Below are 25599 nucleotides of genomic sequence, written 5' to 3'. Positions count from 1 at the left end.
CCTATTCACAGGGTGCAACATGTGCATTCGCCATTGGCTGGTTATATTTGAATCTTGGCTAGTAAAAAATGTTATGCTGTGTGTATGTATAGAATTGAGGTGTAAAATTCTGTTTTAATCGCTGGCTAGTAGCTTTCAACTTGAATTTGTACACCCTGCTATTCAGTTCTTTTAGTGCGGGATAGTAGTTGACAACCAAAGGAATTCATTCTGTGTCTCTACTTTCTCTATTGCAGCAGGTTGCCTCTGCGTTTTTGCAATGCAAATGGTCGAATTCCGTGTAATTTTGTCTGCCTGAGTAGCCCTTCTGCAAGAAGAATGTGTGGAGTATGGTGGAGTGGCTGTCCCTTCAGTTCCTGTTGGAGCATATGTGTTGCTATTTTTTTTTTTTTATTGATTTGGTTGAATTTAATCCACCTTTCAAAAAGACAAAATAGAAATACAGCATTTAACATGATTTAGCATACATCAAACATGTCACAATAAATTAATGTATTTCCTAGCTGTAGATACTGGACCGTTGTGGCTTGGGTGGAAACCTGCTGTGTGCAGGTATTTGCTCCTTTTGGTAGATTTCTTGTAAACAGTTGTTTCTAAATGGCTGTTCACTCCAACTGAGATGGCTTTATCCAGGAAATGTATTTTCTTGTTGGAGTAGTCCATCGTGAACTTAATACATTGGTGGAGGCCAGTCTTGGATGTTCTCCCAGATATGATGTAACACATGACAAAAGGTTGTCAAGAACTCATGTCAAGAACTCATGAAGGAGTAGAGGGTATCGACCCCCCCCCCTCTCCCGAACCACAGAAGCCGAATAGATCAACCCTCCCACCGTGGTTGGCACGGGCGTCTGAATATATATATCACAGATAACCACGTGGCAGCCAATGGGGGAAGACTGAGTTAGGGAAAAGGGGGTGGACTGATAAAGGAAAGATGGGGAGAAAACATGCATATCTATATTCCTACGAACATATTTCTAATTGCCAAGACCTAATCCTAACTTCCTGCCTATACTATCTCTTCATAACCATAGCATACCTGACATATTTCACTTATATCTTAAACAAGATCATACATTGACTTATGCTCCTACTACCATAGGAGTTATAGCTTGATCAACAGAACCTAAAGATACACACTCTGAACAAACATTTAGCAGCAAGCATGATGAGACGGACATGAAATCTGTTTCCAAAAGGAATTGAACATAACACAGGGCCCAATGGGCGAGCCAAGCAATATAAATATGCACTCTTTCCTTGCCCACACTCTGAGTCCTTGCCCAAACCTGAGGCGTGACCTGAATAGCCCAACTGTACCCAATACCCTGTGTGCAGATTTATCATACTCTAGAAACCATATTGTTCAACAAGGGTAACGTTCTGCAGATTGCCGGTTAAACGAGCAACAAGCTTGAATACACTCAAATAAAATGGATGTGCATTCAATAACACAAGAATCCCTTATCCTGGAAATCAGAAGCGCTTCTATCAAAAAGCAGGTACTGCATAAAGGAAACATCACTTATCTTTGTGTCCGGGTGGACTGTCACCCCGGACCAAAGAAGAATGAGCTGTACCCTGCCGTGACCGCACTGCTCACCGCCGCAGGCTGAGTCAATAACGGGACAAAGTTCCGCAGGCACACCTTCCCAGACCACGGATAGCGGGGGGGAACTGCTTACATGGAAACCTGGGAAAACCAAGATCAGAGGACACTGGGAAAACCAAGATCAGAGGACCCGCCCTTGTTCACAGCCACGGGAAGTGTACAGTCATGCCTGCTCCTCCTAGTTTCCTCCAAGAACGCCAAAAAACACGCCGTGGCCGCCCGTGCTGCACAATCAGTAATAATCAGCACCACTGCACGGGCGGCCAACGGTAAAATAGACCTCTTCATTACTTGCAGCTGGCTCGTGGCGCGAGTCCCCAACTACACACTTCCCACAGCCTGATGGGAAGTGTAGTTCATTTCTCCATATACGGCCGTCTTAACTGCCTCGCACGCTTATTCCTGACAGAGATATTGAAAACGCTATGGTTTCTTGAGTGTGCACCAATTCATGGATCCTTGACCGTGATGGTTAAATGAGTTTATCTTGCAAGGCCACATGACCTAGTGCACCAATGTGTTTTGAGGAATCTGGAAATTATAGTTACAGGTGCATTATACAATAAATTGCACTCTGTGGTCACTGGTGCACAGACAATTATTACTCTGTCGTGAGTCCAAGAAACTGCTAAGATTTCTTGTTCTTGAACGTTGTCCACATCCTGCGGCATATCCCAGTTCCTAATGAGTGGCTTCAAGGAAATGAGCTTCCAGAGAAAGAGCAAGGAATCTGATCAGAAATTCTGAGTATTGCCTCAGATTTAATGAAAACCTAATATCCTCAGCCCGCAATGGTATTCATCGCAACTGTGCAAATTAACAAGGGGGGTTCTGGGAGTCCCACTGCCAGACATTAGTCATGGTTACGACAGACTTACCCAGAGTCTTTAGCTCACTATCTTTCACAGAGAAGAAATATCCCAAACATAACACTTTGTCCTGCCCTGGGGCAGTCCAGCACCGAAATGCTAGGCAATTCTCCTCTGAACAAGAGTACCAACAGTATCCCCAGACACGTGTTTCGGTCTGGTAGGACCTCATCAGTAGGGTGGAGCTGTGCCTCTCTAAGAATAGTGAGCAAGGGGTCCACGTCTGGATTCCCCTAGTAACTTAGGGTGAGACCCAAAGTTACTTGAATTCATCGCAACTAATCGTCACGCACCCTAGACTTAAAAGCTTTAAGGATTGGACCAGTCCACTTGGGTAGTTTTAGTGAATAGATTCTGTAAACTCGATATTAAACCCGTATGAAATGAAGTACTGGAGAAGTTGCAGACCTACGTCGATTGGGTTGGGCTCAGCATCCTCTAGTTGACCATAGAATGTTCTTCTTTGCTTAATCACCTGATCTGTCTTTTAGAAAGCGGCCTGGACCACAACAATTTAAAAATAAATGGAGAGATGATTAAGATGAAGGGGGACACTCGCTAGAAACCTTTTTTGTTCTGGGGGTTACATGTTTATGTGCCATTTTAAATTGCTATTTGTACCCGCTGTACAAAAGTGTCTTTTAAGACCTGGCATGTCTCTCCTACACTAGGGATATACATTCGTGCGTGGGGGCCCTGCTCCGTAACACGCAGCTCGCAGCATCACTGTTGATGTTCAGCCGTGTGTGTGTGTGTGTAATGGCTGGGTGGCTTGACCTTTGGCCCCCAATAGGTGTGAAAGGGAGGGGTAGCATGAAGCTGCAGTACTGGTGGAGGTTTGAGAGGCGTGTCCTTTCATTGTTTGGGGGGGGGGTGGGTGCAGGAGCCCTTTGTGTGGGTGGCGTTTCTTGACGCCTGTGGGTGACTTCTCTCTCCTTCTTCGCGGGCGTGCACTTCCGGGGCAGCGTTTCAGCCCCGAGCATGCGCAGAACGCGCGCCCTGGCGTCGTGCCCCGGAAGCGGTTGCGCGCGCTCTGAGCATGCGCACTCGTTGCTGAGGGGGACCCCCGTCCCCGTCCGACCTTGCATTTCGGCCTGGAGGCGCTGCACCTGGAAGGGCTCGGCAGTGGTGGGGGGCGTCAGGGGTTCTGGCAGCAGCTCTGTGCTGGCACGTGACTCTCTCTCTCTCTCTAGCAGGGGTGGGGAGCAGCTGCTGCACGCACGCACGCCCCAGCACCTGCACCCACTCTCCCCAGAAGAGCCATGGCGAGGCGGGATGCAGAGCAGGTGAGTCCCTGGCAGCCTCAGCCCTGCAGCAGTGTGCAGGTTCCGAATGAATGCATGCCCACCAGCCCTCGCCACTCTCACATGCCCCTGCAGCCTGCGCTGGGAGTCCCCGTCCTTATTATTGCTGCCAGTGAGTGTGTCTGGCCTATTTAATACTCGGTTATTGAATGCACTGAATCTATAGAACCTTACTCCCCCTTAATTGTGGGCCTTCTCACTGACTTTAATGTCCTCTCCCACCAGAACGCATACGCTGTAAGTCAACATGCAACATTCTGGGAAATACCACAAACCCGTTATTGCCAACGCGGATTCCTTCCTGCAGTATATATTAATTCAATAATCTGTCATACAATCTAACAGTGACCAATGTTCCAGACCACTAATTCAAAAAATAAAAGAAGAATGTTGAATCAAAAGAAAAACGTTTGTACAAACAATGTGCTATACACGCCCTAGGTTATCTCAAAGATGTGTTTAAAAAAATAAATCAAACCCAGAATCATATGTGCTTCAGTGACAGCTTGGAGATGAGAAAAAGCATCCCCCGTTCAACATTTAAACAGAGTTTTTTTGCCGGTTTTACAAAAAATCAAACAATGATGAACAAAGTATTAACCATTTTATACACCCATAGTATCACATATTTAACCCATGTATTAAAACCTATATCAAAAACAGTTTTCAACACTTAGGGCAGATGTTAGACAGATCTCTTATCTAAGTGTCTCCCACTTTCTACTATGTAGGCTCCAAAAGTTGTCTTCCAGTGACCAACTTAAAGCTGACTTGTTTCGGAATTCTTTTCCTTCTTCAGAGCATATGGAGCTAACTTTCCTCTTTAGGATAGTGCTGTGCCTGATAGTATAACAGGTACTACATCAGATTTCCAAACTGTGTATTAAATCTTCTGAGGTTTATTTCCTCTTACTGACTCTTATGGCGGTCCTTCATGGTCCGCTCCGACATATTGCCGCAAAACGCACAGTCCTTCTCCACGTGCGTCTTGTCCTCATGGGGAGTGTTCGTCCTCCTTAAAGACATTCTGAAGCTGGCATCCAGGGCAGACCCTGAACAGCTTTCCGGGCGTCGAGCTTCCCTTCTCCTGGGCCATGATCGAGATGGGCCTGAGAAACTTCTGGAGTCCTCCAAAAGCGTGGCTCGACGAAATCTTCACCCTTGAGGGGCGTAGAAGAATCTGACACGGGTCCCCGTTGATCGGATAAAGAAACGGTGGAGCTTGAGGCTCTTTTGACCGAAAAAGAGAACATTTTCCTAGGAAAAAAGTGTGAAAAAAAAGCACTACAGCTCGAGAGCAATAGCACGAGGATCCCAACACTTGAACGCGCGGTAACAATCTGAAGATGGCTGCCAGAGGCGGGGTTTAGGGAGATGGCAGTCATTGGCTGTGCTCAGTATGACGCAGAGATCAGTGATTGGTTACTACTACGAAAGACAGATCAGAAACAAAACTGATACTGATTTTTCTTTACAGAGGATTCCCAGCCTGACGACGGGAAATATTCATGAGCATGTGAATCCATGCCAGACCCATGCTGGAGAACAACAGTTACAGGTAAGTAGCTTGTTCCATAGTCATCAATTCAATATAACAAATTGCCCACCGTGTATCAAGAGCTCTAATATCCTTAATATTTCGCTGGAATTGAAGGGTGGCGTGTCTTTGCACGTGCTTGCTGTCCTCCATTGCATATAACATGAATTTCACAGTGTCTACTGCACTAACTTGAGTGATCAGTGTATACCACACACCGTTACTATTAGTATCGCCCCTTATGGCCAGCTTATTAGCTAGCGCTCCTCTGTGTATCGCTTACCTACGTGAGTCACAGCCTGTCCCTTTGACCGAACCAAGCGCGTATCAGAGATTGCACATCCCAATCTCATAAATCCTTCTTTGCAGCATACTTGATCTTCACAACACACCCATGTGTATACTGAACCCTAATGAAATTCCCACCAAGGACCAGATAATTGTGACCAGTTTCCTCCCACTTATTTCAGTGTCACATTAAAGGAAATCTGTGTCCAGCATGTAATTTTTACATAATGGTAGTACCACTCATCACTTAGCAATACAGTTGCTACATTATCTATAGTCTTAGTCCGTGGTCATGTCCGTAGTATATCAAAAAAACCACATTAAATCAAATTCTGTGTTCATACCCCTCGGATGTAATGAATCTAATAAACCAATCCACATAATCTCTCATTGCCACCAATGTGGTGTACGCATTAAAATGTCCATGCGGATTGTATTACATAGGCATTACGACTCGGAAGGCCAAGCTCAGGTGGACTGAGCCATAAGTCCAGCATTCGAACAAGAAACATCAAGTCCCCTGTGGCTATGCATTTTTTTTTTTTTGTTGAAGATGGACATTCGATAGCACAACTGAGGTGTGTGATCTTAGAGCAGGTGAGATTAGGCCCCCGCGGGGGTGATCTCTAGAAAATACTTTTACACAGAGAGATTATGTGGAAGGGGTGTTAAAATAATGTATATGAGTTTACACTATTACTATAGGTTGTGCACCTTCTCTTCTTTTTCTTCATAGGCTAATCTGGGAAATACACCACTTTTTCCCATGGGGTGCCGCCCCCGTTTTGAGGCTAGGGAGGTGAGCACACTAAGAAAGGCCCTCCCTAGAGGTCTGGGAAAGTGGGACGTCACTGGCAGTGACTCCCCTCTAGGGGAAAATGACTCTCATTCCTACCAGTAACTCCCTACAAAGAACACGGTCTGCCTGTATGGGAATACAAAAGACTGATGATATTGCTGTCGATCGGCATACCTAATATACAAACATTACTCACAGATATTTGGCTAAAGGCAATGCTGGTATCCATTGTGATGTCAACAGCTGATGGAGATGAACACGCCCGTGGGAATATGGCGGCGAGAATAAAGAGACAAAGCTGCAATGGAGCATGAAGAATCCTACGCAGAGGCAAGCCTCTGGCATGAGAATGTCCTGGAAGGGCAGAGCTGTGCTACCCAGTGGAGCCAGCGGTCGCATCGGTGACATCGCCGCACTAGAGACTGTGACGAGGGAGAGACCATCTCGCCTAATGGCGCGACCACACAGCAGCCGTGGTCGGCCTGGGACCTGTTCATCAATAACGGGGAAACTGAATCACGGGTCTCCATGCAAGAAGTGAAACCGCTGCTGGGCGAGGGCTCCCAAGCAGGTAAGGCCGGGAGAGGAACGGACTGTTACATCGCTAAGTTAAGCAAATTCGAAAGCAAAAGCAGCTTAATGAAAGGGAGTGAGACAAGAAGCTAGCCAAGCCAAAATAGTTATGGGAGCCTGAGAAACCAGATTGCTAGACACAGGCCGATGTCCATGAGGCCTGCTGAGTTAAGTAAATCACATGGCTACAAGGCTTTGGGGAGCCCTAGAAAAATAAGTCCTATTTTTCAACACTTGGAAAACAAGGGAACCTGGAAGGTTCAGTTACTCCATCCTAAACCAAGAACAATTCGAAGGACGATGTCCATGTTGGTGGAATTGCACTACGAGAACCATTTACCCTTTATAGAAACTGGCACCGTTGGACTTGTGTATAGACTTAAAATTTGTTATACGGAACCCAAAGAGAGGACTGATAGTACTTTGATAAACTATGAAAAAACCACGTGTGTGTGATGGACAGTATGTGGGAGCAACGCAAGTAGTTTTGGCCAGAAGAAGCCCGAGTGGAAGGGCTACTACACAGGCAAATGAAGTTTTTCTAAAGGTGGTCGAGCCACATAGAGGTTGGGTTTCGGACTGAGGATTTATTTGATTTGTGCAATTGATGAGCAATCTTAGTTTTGTTTTTTTAGGCAGGGACCCTCGTAGCAATAGGAACAGGTAGGCATTTTCTCTTTATTTCAAATAAGCACATTTGAAATGTTAATCTCTAGTCCGACTCCTTCTGGTTCGCCATAGTACCAACATTAATATGTATTTCGATTTCAGTGTTATTTTCAAAGAAATTACATTTGGCCTTTTCTTCCCTACTTCAGGTATTACATATTTATTTTTTATTTGTGATTTGGTTTACAAAACCATGCACGTTTAATACAAAAGGCACATTCAAATGAATAACATAAGTTTATGGTTTCATTCAAATCTTACGACACAGTTGATGGCAAAACGTTTTATGTTTAGGGCTCAGAATTTGCACTAGCCATTGGCTAGTAATAATTTACTCTTGGCGAACAAGAAGTGGTGCGTTGTGTATATTTGTACGATTGAGGTAGCAAATAACTTTATATGGGTGGCTAGTAGCTTGCTACTTGAAATTTGTACCCCTGTTATGTTTTTTCAAATGGTAAAATACAGTTAAGTCAACCTATTAGATGAGTGTATAGTTTCACTTTGATTAATAACAGATCAAAACAGTTTTACCTAACATTTTATAAATCACTTTTATCACTCAATAAGCAGTCTTTTAGTTGGCAGCCAACAAACGCCCCCATAATACTTCATTGTTGCACGTTTTAAAATCGAAACCAAACTAACAATATCCTCCCTGCCCCTGTTCTCAAAAGCCTTCTGTCTGAAGCACTCGTCCCTTAATCGTTAACAGCTCCCTAACTCAAGGCACCTTCCCTTAGAGCCTCAATGCTGAACAAATCCTCCCTCTTCTTACGAGACCAACACTGTACCCTGACCATCTCTACAACTACCGCCTCATCACCCATCTTCCCTTCCTAGCTAATATCCTTGAGAAAGCAGAAGCCACAAATCTCCTCCCAACACATTGAAGCCAATAGCTGTCTTCAGTCCTACCAATCTGGCATCAGACCCAGATGCAGCACGGAAATTGCCAACAACGTGATTTTTCAAAGCCCTTAAAATCTGCAATGGCCCATCCTTGAACTCTCAGCAGGATTTGACACAGTAGACCACTAGACACCCTCCCCCAATCGACATTGCTGCATGGTGATCCGTGAGGTCATCCTCAGCTGGTTCAAATCCTACCTTGCTAACCGCCAACAGTTGTAGAAACGGATTCTTCCAGATAACCAACTCTACCCATCACCTGTGAAGTTCTGCAAGGATCCATCCTGTCCCTTGTGATCTTCAATCTTCCCATGGAATCGTTCAGAAATCTCCTTGCTCCGCACATCCACCAATATGCAGATGACACGCAGATCTACCTCAAGATATCCTCCATCGAAGACCTCTTCAGGCTCAAGACTTGCCTCACGTTGCTCCAGTCCTGGATGTCCAGTGCGCACCTGTAGCTCAATCCCTCAAAAATGTTATTCCTACCACTGACCAACAACACGAAACACCCTGGAATCCAGACCTGGTTCTGTAGGAACATCGAGCACTTTCCACCCGAGTTGGCCCCCTGTGCAAAGTCCCTTGGGTTTAATATCAACAGACACCTCTTGTTCAAACAGCACATAGCAAGGAAGACAAGCAGCTTGTTACCAACTTTCTCTCCTGCATAAAATCAAGCCCTTCATCCCAAAAAAACAACTTCAGGTCCACTATGCAATCCTCTGTTCTCTCCCACCTAGATGACGACAGTGCCCTTTCCGAAGGACTTCCGGTTATTACTCTGGCTCTGGCTTCCTTGAGATGTGTCCTGCATGCTGCAGCAAGACTCAAAGGACTCTGGAAGTTTGACCACCCTGGCGCTCATCAGACTGCACTGGCACCCGCTGCAATTCTGTATCGTCTTCAAATCCTGTTTCATCATCTACATGGCTGTTACCCTGAAGTCCCCAAGCTACCTCACTGAGAAACTCGGCATCTCTGGAGGCTTATGATGCTACCAGCAATAAGGAAAGGTGAAGACTTCAACTGCGACGGTGCAGGAAGGAAAGAACCAGGAGTCAGGCCTTCTCTATCTACGCTCCAAGACACTGGATCATTCTCCCCATCAACATCCTACTCGTCCCCTCACTTCTACAGTTCAGGAAAGAGCTCAAGGCCTTCCTCTTCATGGAATGGATCCTCCCTAACACCTAGGTCCACACATCCTGCACACCCCACCCTACATTAAACTCAGGGTTCTGCTCCCTGCTGTCTCCACCCCTAGTTGCTTGTAGATTCCTTGCTAACAATTGCCCACGCTCGGCCTCCCCTGTTGGCTTCCTGCTCCCCTTTTCTCTGCTTCCAGCTATGATTGTAAAGGGCTCTGTTGTTTTCCTGAAACTAGGTCTGCTCTCAAATGACCTAATAACAATAAAAATCCTTCCAACCACGTCGTCTGACCAAATAAGTAGTTTCACATTCCAATCGAAGGTACTTTCAGTGCATCAGAGATTTTACAGACAAATTGTCCTACCAGAATGGGGTGGCCTCGGGTGTGCATAAGACCTTGAAGAGAAACTGCATAAATGTTGTATAAACCTGTGTCAGGGAGCACAATTAGGCTGGCAACCTACTAAATGTACTTATTGTATATTTATATTGTTGGTATACCATTTCATTTATTTATTGGATATTTATAATGCGCGTATACACAAGTGTTTCGAGACACAACAAGACCGGGACGGCAGGGATGACAAACGGTCCTACTAGGCCATGTGACATTCGGATCGTGTACGTTCAGTAGCAAAAACGTGGGGGGTGCAGGGCGGAAGGGCCCATGGGCTAAGCGAGTGCCAGGCGAGGCCAGGAGAATGAAGAGAGTGCAGGGGAGGAAAGGTCCATGTGCGAAGGGTGAGGTAAGGGGCTAGGAGGACACAAGTGGTGCAGGCACAACCAGTCAAGTGCAGGAGAGGGTGCCCAGAAAAAGTGCAAGGTGGGTGGGATTGGGGGTGACCAAATGCAAGGGTAGAATGAACATTGAGGTCCTGGTGATCTGTAAAAAAAGAAATCGGAAGGAACCAGGCAGCCAGTTAAGTGGCATACAGGAGGACATTAGCAGGGCAGAGGGTAGGAGGAAGAGAAAAGGAAGGTCTTGAGAAGCTTCCGGATCTTAAGTAATAAGGCTCAAGTCTGTGAGGGGCAGGGAGGCCATTCCAGAGGGAGGCACCTGTGGAGGAGAGAGAGATCTATCCCCCCACACAGCTAGAAGGCTGAAGGGCTCTAGTAGGGAGATATTTAGGGAGAGAGTTGGATGTAGCAGGGTCCCAGGCCCCAGAAAGCCTTGTGGATGATGCAGATGGTCTTGAACTTGTTCCTCGCAGCAACCAGGAGCCAGTGGAGATATTTTAGGGCTGGAGAGATGCACTTCCTGAGATTGAGGCCAAGGATAAGGGCCTCATTACACGGATGGCGTTAGGGATTTACCGCTACCGGTAAAATACCAGTACCGGTAAATCCCTACCGCCTTACTACGAGGTCCCTTTGCGGGTTGGGGGGATTTAACGCCTGCTTTTTGCAGGTGTTAAAATCCAACCCGCTAAGGGACCTCGGAGCTAATTACGGCACCGCAAAATTGCGGTGCCGTAATTAGCGCCTTCCCCATTCCCATAGAGCCCTATGGGGCAGAAATGGGAATGGGGAAGGGCAATGGCGGAAGGGGGATTAACTGCCCCTCCAACCTTGGAATGGGGTGGTAAATCCCCTTTCCGCCAAGGCAGTGCCGGTATTTTACCGGCATGAGCCATGGCGCTAATAGCGCCATGGCTCACCGCCTACCGGGTAATGAGGCCCTAAGTCTTGCAGTCCTATTCTGCATTAATTGAAGGGGGCGAAGGGAGGAGTTAGGAAGATTGGGGAAGAGGCTGTTGCAGTAGTCAAGCCTGAAGAGGACCAATGCTCTGGAGACATACGTTTCTGGGGGAAGGTGAGGAAAGGGAGAATGCCTCTGAGGAGGTGCAGCCGATAGTGGGACTTCTTCGCAAGGTCCGAGGTGTGAGGAGAGAAGGGGAGAGAGGAGTCGAAGATGACACCAAGGTTTTGTGCTTCACAGAAGGGTGACAGGAGGAGGCGCATGGAGGGCAGCCAGAGTGTGGGAGGTAATGAAGGAGCTGGGTTCCCAGTGAGACGGATCTCTGTTTTAGTGCTATTAAGGCAGAGAACGTTAGCAGTGCACAAAGCCTGGATAGCAGAGAGGCATTCTGGAATGAGAGAGGAACAAGAGGGGGAGAGGGAAGAAGGAAAGCTATGTATCATCTGCATAACTGCAAGTTAGGAGAGAAGGAAGAGATCAAATGGACTAGAGGGGCAAGGTAGATGTTGAAAAGCCAAGCCCAAGGCAAGAGGATAGAACGCTGAGGGACACCAAAGGTGGATGGTGCGATGGAGGAGAGAAAAGGGCCCAGTTGAATCTGGGATGGTCCAAAGTGCGTTAGTCCAACCCCAAAGGACCTTATTAGGATTAGAGAGTTCCTCAAGATTTCAATTAATTTCCCACAAATGGGTAATTGTTTTTTTATATTTTAGCAATCTCTGATATTTCTGCTAAGTAGGCCTATCGTAAATCTTCAAAAAGCGATCGTACACATTTTTTTGTTCTTAGCATTTGAATTAAGAGATTGCATTCCCAGTTGTCTGGCATGGATTCACATGCTCAGGAATATTCCCTGTCGTCAGGCTGGGAATCCTAGGTAAAAAGAAAAGTTTTACTTTCACTTACAAACTGTATTTCTCTTCTACACCAATCACTGCCCCTGGGTCATACTGCCCCCATCCAATGTCATCCCTCTCCCTAAGCCCCTCCTCTGGTAGCTATCTTCAGATGTTTACAGCATGCTTCAGTGTTGTGAGTCCTCATGTTTGCTCTGCGGAAAAAAGGTTCTAGTTTTGGTTCAGAAGAGCCTGTGTGCTCTTCTCTCCATCTGCCGACAGCGGGGATCCATTGTTGGTGAAGTTCAGCGCCCCTCAAGGCCGAAGATCGTCAAAGTTTCTAGAAGGCCATCAGGCCTACTTGACGCCCTCTGACCATGACAGAGTTGAAGAAAGAAGGAAGGTCCCTCTTCAAGTCCTGCACTAAGTGCAGGCTTCGAAATGTTTTTGTGGAGGACAAGCACCTGCAGTGCCTCTACTGCCTGCATCTGGACCACAAGGAAGGAGATTGCGAGATATGCTGCGGCTTCTCCAAGAAGATGATAAAGGATAGGCACAGTAGACTGGCGGCATGGCTGAACACCAAGGCCTCTGCCCCGTGCTCCGAGCAGGGGCCTGCCTTCCCCCATGGCCGATCGGTCTGAGGAGTGGTTTTCGAAGTCCTGTGAGGGCCCTCATCTGTGGGTGCCCAAGGTAAGGCCAAGCATCGCAAGTCTGGGTCCACTGAGGTCGCTGTAGAAGCGGGTCCCGCAGCAGACAGGGTGCGATCAACATCACCGTCCTCCTCCAATGCCAGCCGGTAATCAAGCTCCTCGAAGAGAAAGTCGTCCAACCCGGCTAAGCTACAGGAGATGCCACGGGCGGAGAAGAAGGCTGAGCTGCCCAAAAAGGCCCAGGCAGCACAGGATAAGTGTTCGTTGATGATCTGGCGTCTGCTCTCTCGAAAGCTAAAGGGGCTGACCCTGAGAAGGTAGCCCCCACAGAGCTGAAGGTATCCCTTCCTCCAAGGCACAAGGCCGCAGTGGTGACTTTGACCAGGTCTGCCGGTCCCTCGGGGTGGAAAAAAGGGGGAGGCAAGGAGGCCCCGGTTCAGGCCGTGGCCAAGCCATGGAAATTTCATCTACGGATGATGACTTTGAGTCCCTGCACACAGTCCACGAGGACAGCAAAGAAGATGGCGGCGCAAGGCCTAGTGTTCCGATCATACCAGTTCCGCTGAGGGATGTGTCTCTGGACATCCTATCAACCCTCCACACCTTGGTGTCAAAGATCCAGAAGAGGATGCCACAAGGGCCTGTTCCAACAGTCTTCCAGACCACCGACCAACCGCCGACGAAGAAAGGGAAGCACCATCTGATGCCCCCATTTCAACCTCCGCCCCATCTTCCCCAGCAGACCCAGACACGGGTACGGGGATGGATACGGTCACGCCGACTGATGACGAGATCGTCTGAGCGGGCAGCAGTCCCCGCAGCCTACGACATCCCCACCGGATGAGGTTGATCGCCAGAGCCTCCGAGCTGTTCCAGCTTATGGCTCGAAGAAACCAGGAAGGAGGTTTTCCTGTACCAGAGGCGCGAGGCCAAGAGGAAGACAATCATGGCCTGGTCCTGTTGAACACTTGCACGGCTCCAGCCAAGCAGGATAGGCTGGAGAAGAAGTGCTGGGTACCGGAACCCGCACCCAAGTGCTTGAGGTCGCAACCATCCCCGAATTCGGTGGTTTCAGCGGCCGCAAGGAAGCAGTCATTTGACCAGTCTTCAGTCCCTCCGGACAGCGAGGGTAAGATGGACACCATGGGGAGGAAGTGATGTACACCACGGCGTCCACCATCAAGGTGGCCAACACAGTCGCGATCCTAGCCAGGTACGACAGGGAGCTGTGGTACAAGCTGGGTCCGATTCTGGAGTTCCTCCCCGACGACAAGAGGATGGAGTTGATCGCCCTGTTCCAGGTGTGAGAGGTAGTGTCGGATCACCCCATCACATCGACCCTGGATGTTGCCGACATGGGGTTCCGGCAGGTGGGGAACTGTCTACCTTCGTCGCCAAGGCTGGATGAAGGCCACAAATTTCCACCAGGAGGTCCAAACGAAGGTATTGGACATGCCTTTCGACAGAAATAATCTTTTCGGGAAGGTCATCTACGAGTCCCTGCAGGCCATCAAGGCGGGTACGGAGACGACACGTGCCCTGGGCACCCTCCAGCAGCACTGCTCTTCCTTTCGACACTCCAGAGGAAGGTCAGGCAGGTCTTCGAAAGGTTTCTCCTCGTACCGTCAGCCTTCCAGATCCACGACCCAGGAAGCCCACAGAGGCCGTTCCCAGGCCTACGGGGGAGAAGGATAGCGTCACCAGCAAGGCATGGCGCCGAAGCAAGCCTAAACCGGCCAAGACGTCTGGGCCCCACCTGTGCGTGCACCCCAGTGGGAGGCCGGCTGAAGAGGTTCGTCAGCGAGTGGTAAATCGCCACCGACAGATGGGTGCTAGATGCTCTCGCCGAAGGACATACCCTCGAATTTCAGCACAGGTGTCCGCGGATCCTTCCGGTGGCCTATCGAGAGCAGCACATCCCTCAGCTCTTGGAGGAAGTGCAGGCCATGCTACGTAAAGGGGTGATAGAGCTGGTTCCTCAGCGGCTACGGAGCTCCGGAGTCTATTCCAGATACTTCTTGGAAAGTAGACGGGTGGGGGGTGGGGCTGGAGGCCCATTCTAGACCTGCGACGGCTAAACAAGTACCTCAAGTCTCAGAAATACAGGATGGTTATGTTGCAGCGTGTGCTTGGCCAACTGGAAAAAGTGGATTTCTTGAAGTCGCTGGACCTGGAGGACACCTACCTCCACGTCCCCATTCACAGCAAACACCAGAAGTTTCTATGCTTCGTAGTGCAGGGACAGCACTACCAGTTCAAAGGCCCTACCCTTCGGCTTGAAGTCGGCCCTCAGAGCGTTCCTGGCACCAGTGGCGGCCCATCTGCGTCTACAGGGGATTCACGGATATATCCGTACCTCGCCGACTGGCTCACCTGGGCCTACTCGTGACAGTTGACTGCCGGACACACAGAGGCGGCCGTCAAGCTGCTGATGTATCTGGGATTCTCCATCAATTATCCAAAGTCCTGCTTGACACCATCGCAGAACGCGCTGTTCCTAGGGGCCAGACTCAATACAGTATCCTGCCTAGAATCACCCATGGAGGAGAGGGTAGCGGCCGTTCAGGCGAAGGTGCATCGGCTGTGATGAAGGAGGCCACGGTACGGACCATCAATTCATTGCTCGGCATGATGTCATCTTGCATCTCCCTCATCCGGCTCTGCAGGTTACAGATAAGACCCCTGGAAACTTCGTGGACAAGATCACTCTGGGTGATGAGTTTCGTCGGGTGATAAGGTGGTGGGGCGTCCGCTCTAACAGCACCCGGGGCAGTGGGCTTCAGAACCCTCAGTTCTAGGAAACAGTCATGACGGATGCTTCCCTGAAAGGCTGGGGAGCCCACACCGTATGTCTGCACGCCAGAGGCCTGTGGCTACCGGAGAAGAAGGATCTCCATATCAACATCCTGGAGCTACGGGCAGTGTTCTGGACCCTCAAGTCTTTCCTTCAGTCTCTGTATGGCAAGGTGGTGATGCTCTCCGGACAACACCACCACAATGTTCTACAGCAGGAAACAAGGGGGCACTCAATCCCCAGCGCACTCAAGGGAAACGCAGGAATTATGGCGCTGGGCCATAGGACAAGACATTTTACTCGTTCCTCTTTACCTAGCGAGAGTTATGAAGACCATTGTGGATTCCCTCAGCAGGGAATTGCGCTCCTGCCACGAGTGGGAACTTTGGCAGCACCAGGTGGACCACATCTTCGCCAAGTGGGGCAGGCCCCGATCGATCTGTTTGTGACGGAGGCAAACTCCAAATGCCAGAAGATTCCACCAACCGAGGAGCCTTTGAAGACGCGTTCTCCGCCTTTCTGTGGGAAGGGATGTTTCTGTATGCGTTTCCTTCATTGCCTCTCATTCTAAGTCATCAATACGCTCTGTGTCGGTGCAGGATGATAGTCATTGCCCCAGCGTGGTTTAGGCAGATTTGGTATCCGGACCTTAGCCTGTCGGCGTCTCCTCCGGTCAAGCTACCAGCAGTCCTGGATCTTCTCGCTAGAGAAGGGGGCACGGTCCTGCATCACGAACCAGGATCGCTCAACCTGATGGCTTGGCTCCTGCAGCCCTAGAGTTTGGAGAAAATGAGTTGCCTGTGGACTGCAGGGAGGTCCTCGCCAAGGCTAGGGCGGTGTCGTCAATTTTGAAGTGCTAGGGTCACAAGTGGAAGCGGTTTGCTACGTGGTGCTGGTTGCAGAAGATTACCCCTCTGAGGGTCACAGCCCTGCAGCTTCTTCCATATTTGCAATCCTATGCCAAAGCCAGACTGTGCCTCAATCAGGGTACATCTGGCGGCTATCTCCTGCACCAGGTCCCCAGGAAGGTCTTCACTTTGGTCTCATCGACTCGTCAAGGAATTCCTCAAAGGACTTTTTAGATTCCCGCCGGTGAAGGCTCCTGCCCCGACGTGGGAACTCAACATGGTTCTGACGTGAGGCTCATGGGTGTGGGGGGGCCCTTGAGCTGATGCATCAGGCCCCTCTCAAGTTCCTCTCATGGAAAACTGCTTTCCTTGTGGCCATCACCTTCGCCAGGAGGGTGGGTGACATACAAGCCCTATCATGCAAACAGCCCTCCCTGACTTTTACGAATCAAGGGTGATGCTGCGGACGCACCCCTCTTTCATGCCCAAGGTTCAGTTGGAATTCCACTTCAATGAACCTTTTGATGTTACCTGTTTTTCCCCGAAACCTTTGTCACCCGCTGAGAGGGCCTTGCACTCGCTGGACATTGCTCGTGCCCTGAAGTTCTACTTTGCATGCCCGAAGAGTTTTCAAAAGATTTCACAGCTAGTTTTTGAAAGACTTCACAGCTGTTTGTGAACTTCGGTCCTGTGAACAATGGGAAGGCCTTGTCCAAGGCTTGCATCTCAAGGGTCTCTCCGGATGCATCATGCACTGTAATCGGTTGGCGAAGCGACCACTGCCTGGCCGTTCGAGAGGCCACTCCACCAGAGCGATCGCTGCTACGACGGTGTTCCTAGCTGGTGTGCCCCTGCTGGACATCTGCCGGGCTGCTACGTGGAGGTCCACGCACACCTTCACGAAGTTCTACTGCGTCGACCGGGATTCCAGGGAGGAGTCCAGAGTCGGCCAAGCAGTGCTGCGCAACCTGGTGCTTGAGGTGAGTCTGTTCCAGAGGTAAGAGTTGATTGCTTCTGTTGAGCCTTGCCACCTCCTGTGGTTGTATAATGTTGTACTGCTGTGTATTCGTTATTCATGAGCATGTGAATCCATGCCAGACCCCGTGTCGGAGAAGGAACAAGTTATTTACCTGTAATTATTGTACTCCAGTTTGGGGTCTGGCATGGATTCACATGCGTACCCTCCCTCCTTCCCCTCTTCTGCTCTTCTTTTTCATACTGCCACTTTATGTGATATCATATGATATATGGCATTTGTAACGCGCCTATACACAAGTGTTTCAAGTGCTTACCAGATTTGAAGGCGGCTGCTAGAGGAGAGGCTTAGGCAGTTTGATGTTTCAGGATTATATTTTCATCTAGTGGCCATTTTTCCAGATCTTTAAACACTGAAGCAGCAAAACCTTTACCGGTCGAATCGAATAAAGCTATCGGCACCATGTAAATCTGGCACCAAGCTAGAGGGATTGTACAGGATGTCTGACTTTCTTTAAAGAGGTTACCTAAGACCAGATCTATCGCAAAATACAGGCAAATTCCTATATATTGGTGTGAACAAATGCAAACCAAGAAGAAAAAGTAAAATACCATGGTAAGCCTCATGGAAAACGCAGTGCTCTGTATTATTCATACAGAGAAACAAGGATTTAACTAAGCAGTGCTAGTTTGAAATCCCCCTCCCCCCGCCCGCCCCGGTTAATCATACCAGCCAAAGTGAACCCATCACCAAAGTGACACAAAACAGAATGACAAATGAATCAATAATGCATTCCTTAAAATGGAGCGCTTTGAATGTGAGGATCATACATACGCCTGGTAGCTGCTGTGAGGCATTCCATTTTGGAAATGGCTGGACACGCTGCAAAAACACAGAGCCTGCCTCTCGCGTTTGCATTCGTTGAGCACAATGGCGTATGCCCTAAGGTAGTGGCAGCGTACATTTAAAAACAACTTTATTTATCTTTGCCCACAAGTTATGCACATACATTTGGAACATTCAGTTTTGCAAGCATACAACATATATAGGTTAGCTTTCTTCTGTGTTCAGGTTGATTGTAACGCATGGGTGAAGAATAATTAAAGGCATGGTAGCAGCCCTTCAATGGGTTACTAATGTTTTAGTCCCTAAAAATAGGCAAATACTCCCAAAAAATGGGCGGTAAAAATACTTCTAACAATCATAGGAAGCGCCCACTTAGGACCTTTAAGTCCCTGCTTTCCCTCAATTAGCTCCATGGCTGCGATATGATATGATATGGCATTTATAATGCGCCTAGACACACGTGTTTCACCAGTCTATGCTTAGACTACCAGTGCTCGTAGAACTACAGGAAGGTTTATTACTGACTAAATGTGTATGAATAACTAGGTACAAAGAAATTATTACAGTTAAAACATTTTTTACTCATTTATAAAATGCTCCCATTGAGAATTGGACTTACATTTTTAGTCCCTCAAATACTTTTACTCACAACTTAAAAAAATCGGACGTAAATTGCTACCACTTCAAAATCTTTTCTGGAGCACTGGTAGCGATTATAATGCGTATACAGATGTAATGCAAGCCCTGAAGAAAGCTGGAGCTGTAAATAATTGGTGTACACAGCCTAAACGTTAAGGGCTCCTGGCTTATTTAAGAAAAATATTACATGTTAACCATGTTTTTAAAAAATGTGATTAAATTACAGTTTTGACAATTCACAACAATGCTGTTAGAGTCTTGAGATAAATGGTTGACTTTTTTTCTTATGAATCTGATTTTGCTCTGATATACATCGATTATTGACTATCATTTTAATGAATGTAATATTCATTAGCCGGTCCGATAGCACAGCGAGTAGAGCGCTCGCTTTGACATCCGTGCAGAGCCTGCTGACTGGGGTTTGAATCCCGGCAGCGCCAAACTCAGCCTTGCATCCTTCCGAGATCCATAATGAGCACCACACACCGTGGGTAATAATGAGCAGCGCTCAGATGCCTCACAGTTCGTTGCTAAATTATTATTATAATATTGATTATTTTCTTGTCGTTCTGTTTTGTGTCACTTTGGTGATGGTTCATGTTGGGTTTTATGATTAATGGGCGATTGCAAACTTGTTTGTTAAATGATGATTTCTCTGTATGAATTGTGCATGGTACTGAGATAAGTGTATTTAGATTTGGAATAAATAGCTTCTCATGTTTTCCTAAATGGCGTTTACCCTTGTATTTTACTTTTTCTTTTTTGCTTGCGTTTGTTCACACACACACACACACGTCGGGATCTGCATTTGGTGATATTTCATGAGAGTGAGGGTAGCCCTCTTACTTATGATGTTTGCCTAAGACCAGGGACCATAAATATGGGTTAGTCTTTAAAGAAAGCTTGCAAAGGCCATCAGGTCCCATTGCTCCTGTATGCACTTTATAATAATGGACTCAATCTCTTCAGGAAGAATAGATCTAGCCCAGTACGGTACGGTCTTTACATCAAACAACTCTTTAGTGCCACGATTGCTGCCGCATTTTGCAGAATAAAACGAGCACCAACCTTCTCCAGAGTTATTGATCAAAGTCCAGAAATGTTTGTGATTGTTGCCAGTGAGAGTAACCAGCATTGTTTCACTCTTCTATAAAAGTAAACCTATGCTGGTTAATCCAATTCTTATATTGCATTAATAAGGAAATGGACCCCGGTAACACTGATCGTGTGTTTGCCCCCAGGTGTTTACTACTCTCGCATTTTGTACTTCTCGAGCAAAGACGTGACACTTTCAAGGCTTGGAAACAAAAGATCTGGGAAGTTTTTTTGTTCTGTGACTTGACCCCTGCAAGAAACCATCAGTTACATTGTTCTAGTTCCATGTGGTAATGTTCACACCACGGAAGACAATTTGACATTACTTTTTTCATAAAGCTTAAAGGACCATTGCAGTAGATTTCTGGAATTATTAACCACAAGACGAGTCAAGTTAGGCACCGTAGGCAACTCCCATGTTTACATGTTTTGAGGCAACAATATGTCTGCGTGATCACTTACATTATTTAATAATAATAATTTAGCATTTATGTAGCACTACGAACCCTCAGGCATCTGAGCGCTGCTCATTATTACCCACGATGTGTGGTGCTCATTTATCGACCTCGGAGGGATGAAAGGCTGAGTTTGGCCCTGCCGGGATTCGAAACCTGCATCAGCAGGTTCTGCACAGATGTCAAAGCGAGCACTATACTCGCTGTGCTATCGGACCAGCTTTGTCATGATACTTGGGGTATGTGCTTTTGGGAATGGTTCCAGGAAAATATATAATCGATACTCGTTGCTCTATACCACATTGGTTGGTGCAGAAGATCACCCGCTAGATTACGGTTTGCTTTGTGTAAATTCCAAGCTGTGATTAGTTCAGACCAATGCATCCCTCTTTTCATAGGTCTATAGGATCGAAATAATCTTTACAAATACAATTCAAATCCACCACTATAATTCCCCTTTTGGAGCCTGCAGTATTATACCAGTCATTCAACAAAGCACTAATTGTTCTGAATAACTTTCTGCACGGTCTTAATTAGGTTCCAGTACACATTAATAAATATTATTAGCTCGTCGTTCCATCGCATGCTAACTACCATTACATCACATTCCGTGAGCCATTCACGGACAGGAGAGCAATGTGTGCTCCCAAACCCCACATGCAACCCTCCAAAGGGACTTCCCCGAGCCGGTACTTGCCTTCTTCAGGAACAAATTATATCCATCTAACAATGGTAACCAAACCTCCTGTAGCAAAAACACTTGATAAATGCCAGGATAAGTTCGGCTCTACCACAGTTCGAGAAACTATTGCATCCCCTTCTGTTGTAGTAAAGAATGCACGGATTGTGTGTGTTAACGATGCAAGGACGCTAATGAATCTTTTACTTTTATAGGAAAGAAGACCCGGTAACCATGACCAGTCCAGGGAATTAGAGGGTGCCAGTCCATCCATATTACCTTCGTGTTTATTTAAAAGCATGCGCTTGCCTTTGTTACTCAGCATACATTTAATTGGAAGTAACTAGAACACTGCTAGCCAATGCACTGATCCTCTCAAAACTGGATTACTGCAATGTACTTTATGCAGGCGCTAACAAATACATCATCAATAAACTCCAAACCCTGCAAAAGAACGCGCTCAAAATGGCCTTGAACCTCCCAGTCAGAGAGCACATTTCAAATGTGCGTAGAGACTACAACTGGCTAAAAATTAGCGATAGGATCACCTTCAAAATTCTCACACTAACATTCAAATGCCTGAACAATGCTGCCCCCCAACCCCCCCAAACCTCAGGGACAGAATAATAAGAAAAACCTCTTCACGACCAACCAGAACAGTCAACTCTGTCTGCCTCCAAACCCCAAGATTCCGACTAAAAAAACAGGAGGTAATAGCTTCACCGTGCAAGCAGCTCAGTACTGGAATGCCCTACCAGTTGACCTAAGACGGGTTCAGTCCTACAACAGTTTCAGGCACCATAACCGCACCTGGCTCCGACGCAATGACCTTTTGAAACCTGAGACCATGTGCATTGTGTACTGATACCATACGCACCTCTCCACTCTATCATGTAAAACGTACATAATGCATCTCCTGTTTATAATATGTTACCCTCTATTTCTATATGTAAAAGTAAAGAATGTATATAACATGTGATAACACTGTAATCTGTAACCTGTAACCAAGTTCTAAGCATTCTTGTTACTCTGCGCGCCCCGCTACCCAAGGGTTTTCTGGCGCCCTATAAATAAACAAACAAACAAACAAACACTACCTCCCAGAAACCCAGTTTTCTCCTTCATGTTCTCTGTGGGGAAAACATCTTCCACGTGATTCACAATCCGATTTATATATTGATCTGAAGTTCAAATGAAGTGGAAGCAGATCTGATCTAATTTCATCTAGAAATTCTACTTGCACTGTCTCTTGACTCTAAAGCCTTAATGCTGGTATAGAGGCAAATATAGACAGAATCATTACATCACCCAAGTGTCTGAAAATACATTAAAACCCCTAAGAAAAGGGGCTGTAAGTCAGTCTTTGTACTGTTTGTTGCCCACCAGATTTCTTAGATCGCTGTATCAGGCACGTAGTTGATTGAACATGTAACGGTGAGTGGTTAATTATGCCGTCATCCATGTGAGTGTTGTAATCTTTCAAATCAGCTGTTTTTTAAGATTTAATTTTGTGATTGCCTGTACTGCACCTTCATCTTTGCCGTCAACACTAAGCAACGTTGGGACAGAGCCTTTTAGAGGTAATTGCAGGTATTTGTATTTATTTTATTTGTATAGCGCTCCTGTCCCTGAGGCATCTGGGCGCATGTTTTACATAGATACATAGCATTACCTAGGCAAAGAGTCTTTGTTCGAATGTTACAAAATAAAGGCAAGACAATACACAGTATTGAGCTAGGTTAACAACGAATGCAGATAATTCTTCCACAGTTGCACATGAAAAGGAGGACCAAAGTGAAATTCAGCATTACAGGGATAAGTCGTGGTAGGGGCAGCGGTGGAACAGAGAGCCCTCCAGATCACCGGGCCAACAATACCTGACTCATGAGTAGTACCCAGCATGGTCCAAATCCTGAAACCAATGTTCAGTTTTGCTCTTAAAGAGTTGGAAGGAAGGTTCAGATCTGAGGGAGGAGGGTGGGGTGTTCCAAAGCTTGGCCGCCAAAACAGGGAAACTAGATCCTCTAGCTTTTTGGAGTTTGAATCTAGGAATGGATAGGGTGTGTGTTTGAGCAGATCTAAGTGGTCTTGTGGATGTGTGGGCAGAGAACCGGTTGGTGAGATATGCAGGGGCGAGGTACGCCCGGGCTTTGTGCGTCAATGCAATGGTTTTGAGGGCAATTCTGTGCTCAACAGACAGCCAATGGAGGTTTCGTCTTGTGTCTCAAGGTACTGTCTGCAGGTTCTTGAGTCATCCGTGCAGATAATTTGTAGAAAACGGTACAATTGAAGTAGCACTCGTCGCTAATTTTACTGGTAGATTTTCCCTGCATGGTAGATTTTTGAGGGCAACTTCACTGTATACGTTTTTTTTTCTTTACCTTTTTGAATATCTTTGTTCCTGCACCAAACTTGGATTGTTGGTCGCTGAAATAGATTCCTCCAGGGACCACCTTTATTTGATTAGCTTCAATGTTCAGTGATCTCAAGAATTTCTTGTAAATCAGTCTTCTAGCGCCTTTGTGCTTATAGCGCTTCCTTTTCCCTGGTTTCTGGTTTGTTTGCTTTGTGTTAGTCAGTTGCTTTCTGGTATGACCCACTTCTTGTTGCTGTGATCACCATCATTCATAGACTCAGCTAGGTTCTTAGAACACCAACAGATGTTGTCTCATTCTGCTCTATACATTGTACGAGATTAGCTCAAGCAGAGTTACTGCATTCCATAGAGTACACTGAAAATGATAACATTTGGTGTGCGTTGGAATTAAAACTGTTCTCCTACTTTCTCATGAGTCCCTGAATTAATTTAGTAGGTAACCAGAGTGTGTTTGTCTCGTTCTGAATATTTTATCGGGAAGATGTATAAGCAGTTGCAAAACAAAGGTTCTGGGCCAGCAGAAAACTTAAATCTCAGAGTCCAGAACCCACCAGTGTTTTAGGATACCTTGTGTAAAACATCGGACCCTCTGTTAACTCCACGGACTGTCACTCCAATATGGTGAAGGAATTGGCATGTCCAAGATACCAGAGATATCAAGTGCACGAGACAGTGATTTTTGGCTCTTCTCCTTCTCCAGGGTCTCACAAAGCTCTAAAATGGAATCCTCTGCCAAATCCACTCGTACTCTCCTCGCCATGTCACTATCTGACATTAACCTCACTGAATGTTCATTGATTATTAACCATGTCACCATTAGTAGCTCCCTCAGTTGAAGTGATAGATGCAACCATCAAGGTAGCCATCAGCCACTTTCTCTGTAGCGCTCGTTGCAGGTTCAGGAGGAATGAGTAGATATAAGTTATTAGGCACCGGTGTGGCAAAAAGCTTAACAAAGGAATTCATTTTTTTTTCCTCATGCAACGGAAATGGAGGTGCTCTCTCCACCTCCATCTCACCCTCATCAAAAGATGCAATTAGTTTTGCAAGCAGCAGAGTCTCAAGAGATGTGGGAGGGAGACATCGAGAGCTCGTTGACGAATTTTAGATTGAAGTCACTCAAGGTATCGTTCACTACCATGGCTTTGAATTCAGGCCCAGCCATGTCTGAGGTCTAAAAGCAGTCAGTTAACGGCCGCTGATGTTTGGGCTCTGTGTCATGAACGTGAGCACTTCTCAACTTATAGCAAGCCAGTTTATGAATGGACTTATTGTCGTGATATTGATAACAATAGCAACAAGGAGCCGCAGACTTGTCGACTAGTGGAACCATGTCTTAACACCATCTACAGTCGGTGGTCTAGAGGGGACGTTGATTGCCACAGTGTCAGCTGCGTCAACTGCAACAACTGTGCTCGTCACTGCGCGGTCCAAGGAGTTACATCAGCGTCAGCTTCACTCCTACTTTGTGTCCTAATATAAGTTTCACGTGCTGCCACATTTTCTCTCGTCACACCACGCTTCACCCATTACTTATTAAAATCGAATGCACAGAATAAAGCATTTTCAAAAGTGGAAATATATAGATGTTCTATTTTAAATATATACATATGTTTACACTTCTTGGTTAGAATTATTTTGAACTTTACATTTCCAATGTAGTGGAGGAAATCGCCTTTGCAAGTGTGCAGGGGTTCAGTTTGTTTTCACTTAAAGGATGAGGCACTTGCCCTACCAATTACTTCATAATGCAGAGGAGCAGCAGCGGATGGATACATCTACATACACGCCAAGCATTGCTTACCGGTGTATAGGAGGTGGACCCTTGCAGCTCTAACCTGCCTTTTAGAGGGCCAGTGCTAGCTTTACCTTTTCACATCTACAATTCAGAAAAATGGCTTGTACACGTAGGCTCATCAAAATCACGAGGGTGGTCTTATCCGGTTGAAACCGTCTTGTTGAGTGTGTTTTGTTGCTCACC

At 46.8% G+C, this 25599-nt stretch overlaps 1 protein-coding gene across 2 annotated transcripts in view; it reads left to right on the top strand.

Moving 5' to 3' along the window:
- LOC138580078 (zinc finger protein 84-like) overlaps positions 1–25599 on the top strand; it is a 415310-nt gene that overhangs the window by 21020 nt on the left and 368691 nt on the right. Inside the window, exon 1 of one of the 2 annotated variants that reach the window (XM_069650338.1) lies at positions 3534–3770. The exons of the other annotated variant lie outside the window; for it this stretch is intronic. Coding sequence (XP_069506439.1) covers positions 3747–3770 — 24 coding nt within the window. The 5' untranslated portion in view covers positions 3534–3746. Of the gene's footprint in view, positions 1–3533; positions 3771–25599 lie in introns of those variants that run through there. 2 annotated transcript variants of the gene reach the window in all.

This window comes from Ambystoma mexicanum, chromosome 3p, assembly GCF_040938575.1.
Source record: "Ambystoma mexicanum isolate Mex_15411 chromosome 3p, UKY_AmexF1_1, whole genome shotgun sequence".
Classification (NCBI taxonomy): domain Eukaryota; kingdom Metazoa; phylum Chordata; class Amphibia; order Caudata; family Ambystomatidae; genus Ambystoma; species Ambystoma mexicanum.
This window is presented reverse-complemented; position numbering and strand designations above follow the sequence as displayed.